Here is a 12,017-nt window from a genome sequence, read left to right as displayed (position 1 = left end):
GTGTGTGTGTGTGTGTGTGTGTGTGTGTGTGTGTGTGTGTGTGTGTGAGAGAGAGGTCGTGAGACCAGGCAGGGAGAAAAATACCACCTGCAGAAAGGGAGAGCACGACTCCTGAGGCAAGGACGAGCCAGCTGACAAGTTTTGCTGCTCACTGCTGTAGTTTGTTGAAAAGTTCCTTTTTACTGTATGTTGTTAATGATGCTGCAGCTCCACTTACAGCCAGACTGAGGCATACTATGTTACCTCCATGGGAGAGTTATTGTTAAAGGCCAAGAATTCAACTTGGACAGACTCTGGCAAGTAGAAACCCTAATATATGGCAATAACAAATTTAATAACGGTAACAGAATTTTCATTTCACAATTGAACGCAATATTCTGGCCATTATTTGTTAGTCAATTGACCTGATCAGTGTGTAGGATTAAGTGGTATCTAGCGGTGAAGTTGCAGATTGCAGCCAACTGAACATTCCTCTGCTCACCCATCCCTTCCCAAGCGTGTGGCCCCCAGCTAGCGTAAAAATGCAAAAGAAGCTCTACAGAGCCGGTGTTTGGTTTGTCCACTCTGGGCTACTGTAGAAACATGGCGGTGCAACATAGCTGACTCCGTGAAGAGGACACGCTCCCTATGTAGATATGAAGGATTTCTAAAGTAATAAAAACGCAACATTCCTTGTTTCAGGTGATTATACACTAATGAAAACATAGTGAAAATTGTATTCTATTTCTACCAATAGATCCCCCTAAATCCTTCACATTAGACCTTTTTAAAAGAGGATGGATTAGCAGGGCTTGACATAAAGCTTATACGTGCAAGCTGAGATGTTTTACTTGCCCGATAGCCTACATACTTTTCCGAAATGGAAAGTGTAGGCCTATTATTAATTCAATAGAATCTAAGGGAAGTCGGACAATTGGACAAAAAAAGTCAACTTTTTTTTTTTTATTCTAAATGTTATCATTTTAATGTATTATTGTCATGTATAGTGGTTATTTGCATAACATTACACAATTCAAAGGATTAGGAAATACATTTAAATATTTGCTCTGATCAAACATATTTTTGTGGACATTGGCAGTTTTTGATTATGTATTATAAGCTGCTTTAAGGACGTTACAGGTGATCATTTAATATCTATTTTATATAACAACTGTATTTATTGTATACAAAAAAACCCTGAATTTTACAAGATTATATTTGAAGACATCATCATAACGGTGTAATTTGCCTTCACCCAATGCCTAATTTTACAGTTTGTATCTTGAAGGCACCATAATGTAACTCAATGCAACCTCCGCTATCTGCAGAAGAGCCGGACACTGTAATTACTATGAGCAGCATGCATGGGAATGAATTACAATATAATAGGCCTACGTGTATAATTGTCTTAATGTCTAAATAAGTTAGTTGTTCTCAATGTTGCTATGCTGTTAGCTCTGTTATTTAGCCAAACAGGACTGTGCTGCTAACTGGCCCATTTCAACGGTTTTGTTGTTCACAATGTAGCATTATCAAGAATCGACAACTAGAAAATATTAATGCTGATCTCTTGATTGCATATTTTAACCGAATATCGATCCCTAATAGAGATCACATTTATTTTTCATGAGGCATTCCACTTGCCTGAACACTGAGTTTAATGGCCCCAGGCTAATGGGAAAGCTATAATGTCAAGCCGTGGCTAAGATACAAAGAAAATTGATATTGACATAGAATGTTGTATCCCTGGATATTTTCAGGCGGCTACCTTTGTGTTTAAAAGCTGTCAAAACGTGTTTAAAGACTGAATAGAAGGACTGGAAGGAAGTTTGAGTGCGTAGGCGACTTTGAGCTCCTGAGGCAGCTTGTGTTTGAAACTGACTGCTAATAAAGTTGAACTGCATGTTCTGAGAAGGGGAAATATTCATCCCATGTATAAAAAAAAAATAGACCATTGAGATCTGGATCAGCAACCGCCACGGCACGACTGAGCTGCTGGTCTGAATATGGCTCTGCAGTATCGCACAACAAATTAAGGTATGAAGAGTCTGTTAAAGAAAATCTTGCAGCAGTTTAATGGCAGGCACATATACTGTATCTTTGTTTGACGTGCTGTGTGCGTTGCAGTTACACTATAATCATTCTTCGTAGAGATCCATTAATAGCAGCATGTCTAAACAAATCACTGGACCAACTGATTCAAATTACATATGTTTCACAGGCTGCTCTACACTTAAATAACCCCTGCGCAACTTTGATTATAAAGTTGCAGTTGCGATGTCAAGTGTCCCGTTTTCTTAAGGGAGTGGTTTAGAATTTGTTAAGTGGAACGAAAGCTAAAGAGGAAAATAAGTGGAGCTTTACCCAAACCCAAATCTGCCTCTAATCCATAAAATTACACCTGTCACTAGAAAGTTAGATCTATTAAAACTACTTCCTGATCCGAGAGGGGGAAAAACCATTAAAACACACAAAGGCCTTCAATCAGCACTTAATTAACACAGCAACCTTTTTCCCAGTTCGGGCAATCACCCCTATCTGCCAGATTAGTTTAAGGACGTGAATACAGATGACCAAAACAACTTTGAGGATATGGACAGCGAAGAAAATAAGTATGCAAATAAAAAGAGGGAGGAAGGAGAGATGATGGAGAGAGAGAAGAGTGGATATCGCAATGGTCCCCCCCCCCCCTCTCACACAGTGGTCTCTACAGACGTATCCCATGGCCTTTATGTCAAGTCAAGTGTGTAATTTCAGCAGAGGGACCATCATTAGATACACTCACTCTGTATGTATCCGTTCCTATGTATCTCTTGCAAACTGTAGAGGATCCGCGACCGCTATTTCTAAGAAAAATTTTAGCAGATTGAACCGCTACTCAGTCTAAGTGATGGGGCTCAATAGTCGAGTATCACAAGAGTGAGCGGATGAGAATTTGTAGCAGCTGTATCCATTCAAGCAATTCTTAAATACAAAAAAATGTTGTGTTTCCCCCATGCGACCATATCAATTCCTGGTGTATTTTTGGTGTATTCCATTTGAAGTGGTGTAATTTATAAGCTCACCTTTGCTGATCGTAGCCGGACTCCTTCCTGCGGCAGTGGAGAGTCACCACTCGGTGGCCTTCGCTCCTCACGTCCTGGCTAACTATCCACTGAGTGGGATTGCTGGGACGAGCCCCAAGAAACGTCAATCCTTCTTTCAACTTCACTCTGTGGAGGAAAAAAAAAAAGACGTGTTTATGAACGCATTAGGCTGAAAGATTCTACTTCTGTTACCATGAACATCCTCATTTCAATGACTCACTGGATGTATCCAGCTGATCCATGCATGGCAGCTGCGTCCAGACAGACAATTATTTTATTTTTTTTCTGCCATTTGTCTGTCTAGCAATACATTATCCAGATGGTTCACTGCGCTGTCTGGTCTTCAAAAGATGTCCCAGCTGTTATCTTTTTTTGATCACACCGTTTTCCCCAAGAGGACAATTGGCTGACTTTAGACATGTGTGTTATCTCATGTGTTCCATTGGTCAATCAAGCAAACACCTGCTTTTTTAATGAGCAGTTAATACACTCTAAACTGTCTATGTGTTTTTGTTGTACATCTTTGCTAGAACTATTAGTTTGCTAAAATGAGCTAGTCAGCGAGTAACACTCTGATACTTTGGGATCTGCCATCCATAGTGAATGTGCTGTTTGCCATAAAATTAGGGTGCTGTGTAAGTGGGATGTGACCATGCCACTCCTTTTCCTCCTTTACCTCCCTCAGTAATAAATTCACCTTCTCGCAATCTGGAAAAGGACATTATGAAAAGGTTTCTTTGACTTCGGCAATATTACAGCATCACTGTCCTTGGCTCCGTCGACTACAAAGGAGGAAAATGACCATGAGGATAAAAACAAAACAAAATGAAAATATCTTATACATGTAACCCATATTGTAAAGTGTATCCCCCGAGAGTGATCTGGGTGAACGTGTTGACATAAAATGTATTAACACTAATGTTCCATAACATGTGAACAGTGTGATTTTGTCAAAGTGCGACAGCAAAGTTCCAGGATTGAAGAGAAGACTAAATTAAAAGAGAAGGCCCAATCCCTTTCCCCATCCAATCCATACCAGGTTGGCAGATGAGACCAAAGATAGGACTTTGCTTTCATCTTGAATTTGTTGCTCCACTTTACCATGCACTTTGCGATTGCTTGTCTGTATACCAATGAACATATCTGCTCTCCATTCATGCTTCTTTTCTTTGATGTAATGTCATGTTGTGATGGGGGTTGTATGCAAAGTGGATGATATGACGGAGGGTATGCTTCCCCATCGCTATAAGAATGAAGATAAACACTACAGCTAAGGGTCGATCTGAATGTTTGTGTAAGTGCGTGTTGCAGTCTTCCAAACATGATTTGATCTCTTTTTTTTTTGCCAGCTGCTTCCCTCTCTGTTGTGTGTCTATGAATGAAGACCTACACGCATTTAGCCACATAAGCTATTTAGTCTTCTGGTCACACTACACGATATTTTTGTCCTTTGAGAGGACTCCGAGCAGTCTTTGCCTTCATTTACAATGTGCGTGACGTGAGGGTGAATTCAAAGGTTACTGTTCCACCTGACAACACCAACAAATATTTGGGTTTATGAATGAAAGCAACCCTTGAACCATTCATCATCACTCAGCAGAGAAAGTGGTTCCTGTGCAGGCAACAGAAAGAGGGTGAATGTGTGGGTGGGAAGCATAATCTGTGTGCAGGAAGTGATCCCACAGGTGTGATTACTTTGATTTAATGCCCCTGACCAGAGGGTGATAGTTAAAGCATTACGGGTTTATTGATATTAAAACATTTTCTGTTTATAGTTGTGTACTCAGGAGTAGGGCTGCACCTAATGATTAATTGTTTTATCTGTCAATTTATCTATTTACTAAATTATCGGTTATTCTTAATATTATTTTTTAAATTCCAGATAAATATTTAATTTACCAAAAATAGATATCTAAAAATGTTATATAATATTATATTTATATAATTAATATCATCTTCTCTTAAAAACAAACAAATACAACAAGATAATAGACGCTATTTGTCAGATGCCTGAACAGAAACTCATGGACCTCAAATACAAAAGGATTGCTGTGACACACAGATTAATTTATCACTGTATGTCAAAGCAACCCTGTCCCTGAACTGGAGAATCTGTATTTCTACTTAAGCACTTGACTTAAACTGGTTATGACATGGCTTTATTTCATACCTGGAGTAATATGCAGTGAAGATAATCACTGGCAAATGTATTTTTGCATCAGTGTGGGGCAAAGGAAATCATGGAAACAATGTACAGACTGTAACAACAGACTGTAACAGCTGTCAGAAACATTTACATTTAAGCCATTTTATCACTTATAAATGGAGGTAGACTGCTGCCAATGACCCGTGATTATCCACACTAGTTATAACAATGGAAATAATGAAAAATACCATAAATACATGAATTACTGAAATAAAATTAATAAAAATAGTTTGATACCAAATAAATAAAATATATAATAATAAAATATAGGCTACTGAACCCACTACAGTAGGATCAATAGCTCAAAATACAATAATCCCCAATGTTCACAGTGTAATTTGCTAAAATGCTATATTTATATTCCCTTGTATCCTCCTTTGACTGAAGGCAACAAGAACAGGCTTACTAAACTCAAACATTTTTGGAAAATCAGGAAATCACCTAAACTTCGTCCACAACTGGAATAGATGGATGAAAAGTGGCTGCACCAAAAAGTGAATTACAACACTTCATCTTAACCCACTGCTAATACTGAACCACATTGGACGTCACAAAATACCTCACAGTGCCAGTCCAAGGCCGCTTTTTTCTCCCACTAAATGGAAGATCCTCTGTTCAAGCCAGAGTGAAAGGAAGTGCTGAGGAGGAACTTACTGGCAGTGCATACAACTCTAACACAAAGAGCTTGTGCACAGTCCTCCTCGGGTCCCAACGGGAGCAGCGGGGTCTTGTATCTGGTTTCTTTACACTTCAGTGATCAGGATGTCTATCAGTGGTTCCCAGTGAGGCTTCAAAATGTTTTAGACACAGTTGAGTCTCAGAGGGCAGCCAGTCATTACTCCACAGACCATATCCAAGCTGACTGAGGAGGTGTTAAGAGTATGCTTGAAATGTCTTTTATTGACTTAATGGTCAATTTGGCCTTGTAACCAGCCAGCGTCTCCTGGAGGTTAAATAGCATTCATTCAATTGTGACTACTAGATTCATGTTGCAAGCTCAACCAGGGAATATATGCCTTTGAATAGGCCAGCTCTTAAAAATATAGCAATCCTGATATTTATCAAAACTCAATTGTAGAATGTCACTACAAATGCATCAGTCTGGTGAACTCTGACAGCAAAATCAAGAGCCGAGATCTTTGTGCTCTTATCAACAATTTTGTGAATTTTGGGAATTGTAAAAATATTTTTCGGTTCATTACGAAATTGTGGCGGGACAAAACAGACTTTGGCGGCTTGAGATAATGCTCAAGCGGTGATGAACACAGTGAATATATAATAAATGCAACACTTGGAATGGAGCCTGTCATAGCCTTCCATCCAGTAGTTGTTGAGATATTTCAGTCTGGACCACAGTGGGATAATGACCGAAAGACCATTTAACTTAATGTCATGACATACCTCGAGCCATGTCGCCAGCGTGGCTATTATAAGAGTCTTATATAAAGTGCGTGATCAATAATTCAGGTAGCTGCATTTTTGTATGTTTTCCTAAATGTTGAGGTCTTGTGTTTCAGTTTATACAACTTAACTGTATCACTCTGTTGGGTGGCATTCCAGGACACAAAGAAAGAGTGAAGTCGAGGGCAAGCCAGACAACAACTGTGTAGAATTCTCCTCAAAGTTTAACAAGCTGACACTCCCCTTGAAAATGAAGGAGGGGACACTCTATATTAATATACCTGGGCTCTCCTCTTTCTCTGAAGAGGTCTCTTGTGAGCTACAATCAAGACTGGATGTTCAGAATACCAAGTATTACACAACTACAGGGGAATTTAAGAGACACCAGCCCACAGAGGGAAGAAGGGTAGCAGCGTAAAAAGGAGACAGCTGACAGTTTAAAGTCGCACTAAACCCCACTAAAAAGATGTAACTTCTTTAAGAAATCCTAAAATACCCTGACGCGTATTCATCGGCACCGTAATGAGTCTGAGCCAAACTGAGCTGAACAAAGAGAAGTGAATGCAGGTGCTGCAGAGGCAATCGGAGACCACAGAGCGGTCCAATCCCGATTCTTATGCCATTTCAACCCTTTCTTGGATAACAAGTGAAGAAAATCATTCTGCACTGTACATTCTATCTTATTCATTTTCTCTCTCGACCCTGTCTTTCTGCCCTGTCCCTGCTGCCCATCTTCCCTCACACCTGATTGTATGCTTGGACACCTCAGGGGCTCCCTCAATAAATAGTGATGAGATAAGTAAGAGCTTCTCCTCAGCGGGGCACAGAAAGGAATAAACATTTCCAGAGAAATCCAATAAGGTCGCGGCTGGACGACAATGGGAGTCCCCAACCAGTGGTCTGCGTGCCGCGACCCTGGCTGCACTTTTTTCTCACATTTACTTCTGTGGCGTGCTTCCATCTGGCTCTGTGGGGCTGCTGCTGGCTCACATGCATCGCAGGGTTTGGTGACCTCTTCTGACCATTTCTCTCCACTGACTCCCCCGAGGACCATATGCATCCACAATCAGCAGCTTCCCCGAGGAAGCATTTCCTGTTTTATCGTGCCATCCCGCCTACATAAACAGTGTGCAGGGAATGCAACAGCTCAGTGGGGCACAGGGGGAAAAGAGAGAAGATTCAGTGTGGTGGGAACGGCAGAGACAGCAGGAGGACAGCACTTTGTGATGGTTTGTGGTTGACGGCTAATGGAACAGTGTAAAGCACCGCGCTCATCTGCGAGTCTGCTGCTTCACAGACCGTAACTGCTGCAAGAGCAGACACTGGAAACAAAACACGCACACACATACACAGTGGCAAACAAAAAAATACATCAAGCCAAACGCCTACACTCCAATTCCGAAGCGACACATCAAAACAGACTTTTATTTTATTTCAATGTACAATAGGACATGGAAACTTTTGCAAAGTCGTAAAAAGAAAAAGAAAGGATCTTTAATGCCTTTTTACTGATTTGATGTTTGTGTGTGTGTCTGAGAGTGTATGCAGGGGGTCCTGTGTGTGGTATTATTGATAGTTTTACCCAAACCCCCCCTCTTAGTGATTAGACAGTATTGAGCTGGGGTGAGTGCCTGCTTGCTGATTAATGTATGCGAGTTAGGTAGCAACGTTAGCTGCTAGGATGGCAATGTCGCATTTGTCCACCACTTTGGTCCGTGTGGGGCTCATTGTTTTTCTAAAGATTGGGAATGGTGGGGGGAGTGCATTGTGGCCGGATGTCCTGCAGGGGACGAAGACGATTATTATTAAACAAGTGACTTTTCTCTCGAGCTCCATCCTGAGGTTGACATTTGTGATTTGGAATCACACGTGTCATTAACTATTGGATGGATTGCCCTCAAATTTGGTGCAGACATTCATGTTTCCCTGAGAATGAATTATTGTAACTTTGGTAGTACCTGAACTTTCCAATCTCGGGCCATCATCTGGTCAAATTTTCATTGTGTCCAATACTTTGGTTAGTGACTAAATACCTGCAAAACTAGTAACATTCGCATCAGCCTCACCGTTTCATGCTACTTAGCAAATGTTAACGTGCTACTCCATGATGGTGAATAGAGTAAACATTATACCTGGTTAGCATCCACTTGTCAACAATATCATGGTGAACGTATTTGCATGCTATAGTTAGTGTTTAAGTAAGATGGCATGGCTGTGGACTCTTAGACTGCCTTCCAAATTACATACTTTTCCTTTTCACTTTTAGTACGTACTGCAGCTGCCCTTACAAAGCACATACTGTTCCATTTAAATGTTGTATTTAAATGGAACATACTACTTTGTCATTACATTGCACTTTTAACTCTCTCGCTCATATATCCACTGCGTAGAGGTTTGTGGGTCTGATTTGCCAGAAAAGCATGCTGGCTTGCATACTGTAAAGTGTGACTGGATGCAGTAGGATTATCCTGGTATTTTTGGCATATTTCATTTGACATGACTATGTATTGGGATATACAAAATCTTTTTTTTGCATACTTAATTGTATGGTATTATGGGAATGGGAACGCACAATTAGCTTCTTTTTTCTTATCAAAGAGAAAAGGGCAAGAGAGAAAACAAATACTGTAGGTAATGTCATATGTGTGAGTTTAGGTAGATAGAAAAACAGTGAGGCAGGTTAGAGAAGAGGTTGATTGCATTTACAGGCGCAGAGCATGACTGAGCGCTCTGCAGTTACTTAAAATCAATGTGTCGTTCTGTTCATCTTGACCATTCAACAGAAGGAAAACGGATATATTACAACAGTACAAAATGAGCACCATTTGTAGACGTAGAGATTTTGAAAAGAGAAATTACCATGAAGTGTTAAAAGGACCACAACAAATCAATTTTAATATAATGCACTGATATAACACTTTATGAAAACTAATATGCTCAAGAGGCGGGGCCAGACTCTGTCTGTTGGCCATCAGCATGGTCAGGTAAACATATTATACTGACTCTATGAGCCTCTCATCAGCCGCTTCTCTCTGTATGAATTATTCATTTGCTCCTTCTTTGTATGCTACATAGCATTTACAAATAATAATATATATTCCAGCATATAGACAGCCATATTTTAAAACAATGCAATATATAAGGAAAGTATGTGACTTTTGCTCATGTGCCAATGGGGGGGGGGCACTGGTGCTGGAAGCATGCTCTACCTACAGTCGCAGTCATCTCCCCCACATGCCAGCAGACACATTTCATTGGCTTTTCATTTCTGAATCACACAGCAGAGATTACAGAGGTATCCATTGTTATGCTGAGTGGCCATAAAAGCGAGAGGAAACACATTTTGTCTGGAGATCTGTTTGCCAATTACTCTATCATTTGTGTAGACACGGTGTGAGCAACCAGAGGGGAGCATCGGAAATCCCATTTGAAGAATACATATGATTGCTGTCATGGAGCGCAGATTTGTGGTGTTCTCGCAGAATGTGTCCACCTAATTGGATTTGCACGACATTCAAGAGCACAGCGAGAGGGGGAAAACCATGAACGCAGGGCGGGAGGAAAAAAGCGGCATAGAGAAATAGAAACAGTCAATAATACTCGGATGGGAGATAATGTAAGACTTATGAAATATTTGCACTTCAATAGATGTGGTTTTCAAACAAGCCAGACTCTAATTTAATTTTACAAAATGAATGTGTCTTTTTGTTAATGCAACATGAATCAGTGCAGTTAGTTAGTTTGAGGGCCCGTGAAATAGTTCCTCCAGCCTGTGAATTGCAGTATCATCTAAGAATAGGATGTTAAAGTCTTTTAGAAAGGAGCTGATTTAGATGAGCAGGTAGTGGGGCTCAACAAAGGCCACTGAAATGTGTGTATTTCCACTCTGTCCTGCATTGGGGCAGGCAGGCAGCTAATCTGTAGATGAACGTGTGTGTGTGTGTGTGTGTGTGTGTGTGTGTGTGTGTGTGTGGGTGTGGGTGGTTAGCTAAACACAAACACACACACACAAGATCATTTTGAGCACAACAGCAAATGCTCTCAAAACTTACACAAGCCGGGCACAGGAAAATGTGTTGGTACACACACACACACACAAATATATACGAATGCATATATGCACATATGTACTCATATATGTATGGCTTGCACATGTATTTACACGCACCCTCAAACAAAGGCAGGGACGTATAGGAGCCGGCCTCTGTTAAGCTGTGACGAAGAGATAATGTCACAATGTTGCCTTTGGCAATAGAGATTAACCAGCACACTTGTTTTTCCCTTTTTTTTCTTCCTGTTGTTGCTCCTTTTCATTTCATTTCCAGTTTTGAGAAAATGGGGGAAATAAATAGTTGCATGCCCAGAGGAAATGATTAGTAAATGGGAAACTACATTCAAGGCTTTGGCTCTGCTGCTCACACATTGATGTCTCATCTCTGATTTCATCTGGTGTGTTGGTCAAAGGGGCATTACTGTACTACTGAGATTCAAAATACCGCAGACGATTTTGAGGAGAACCCAATTGTTTAAAGTTTGTCTCATCCAAACATGTCACTGAGTCATCTCATTGCTTTCAGAGCTACTGCACGATAGGTTTCCATTGTTAACTCGTGTGATGAAGAGTTTGACAACAAACGTGCATACTTCATATTCAACTATGGTATGTGTACATAAAGTAAATAAAGTAAGGTAGTATTCAGCCTCTTGCTGCATTCTGGCTGAGAAAATAGCCAAATTGCTTCCAACTGCAAGTTGCCCGAACTACAACAGCAAACTGGTACGCTGCAGCAATGATTTTGACAAACAATAGTTATAGTTATTCCATTTTGACGCAGTGAGAATTGTTCCTCACTAGAAATGAACAGGAAACTGAGTGGTAAATCAAAAATACTTAAGAAATCAAGGAAGGTATTTCACATACCCATTATGAAAGACATCTGTATTGTCTTCACAATTGCATTACATGACAAAAGTCACCAGGTTTTTCCTTAAGTAACAGTAATTAGCACTTTGCTTTGCAGGAGTTGAAAAATGCTCCTTGACTGAAACCCAAACAACATTCAGTCTTCCAGCTGTGGTATATCAATTCAATATGAATACAGCAGGTGTCCATTAACAGGGTGGATGGCGGTTGTAGAGCCATCATGGCACAGAGCTCTGTCAGGTAGGGGAGGACAGGGTGGCTGCAAAGGGAACTCGGTCCTTCAGGGATAACAAAGCATGGCGTTGGCTTCTTAACCTTCCTCCAGATGCCTAGGTTATTTACACCAGCCAAGAGCTTCCTGTCGTCTTTCACACATCCCCGACTGGCCCCCATGTCTCTCCTTTCCGAAGGGAGTTGGTAA

The 12,017-nt window shown here is 40.6% G+C and overlaps 1 protein-coding gene across 1 annotated transcript in view; it reads right to left on the bottom strand.

Moving 5' to 3' along the window:
- Positions 1-12,017, bottom strand: part of si:dkeyp-14d3.1 (transmembrane protein 132C) — a 117,683-nt gene that overhangs the window by 52,480 nt on the left and 53,186 nt on the right. Inside the window, exon 3 of the mRNA XM_031848948.1 lies at positions 3,045-3,191. Within this exon, the coding sequence (XP_031704808.1) occupies positions 3,045-3,191 (147 nt within the window). The remainder of the gene's footprint in view (positions 1-3,044; positions 3,192-12,017) is intronic.

Source organism: Anarrhichthys ocellatus, unplaced genomic scaffold, assembly GCF_004355925.1.
Source record: "Anarrhichthys ocellatus isolate YVR2014 unplaced genomic scaffold, GSC_Weel_1.0 scaffold9, whole genome shotgun sequence".
Classification (NCBI taxonomy): Eukaryota; Metazoa; Chordata; class Actinopteri; order Perciformes; family Anarhichadidae; genus Anarrhichthys; species Anarrhichthys ocellatus.
Note: the sequence above shows the minus strand (reverse complement) of the source record. Positions and strands in the feature narration are given on the sequence as shown.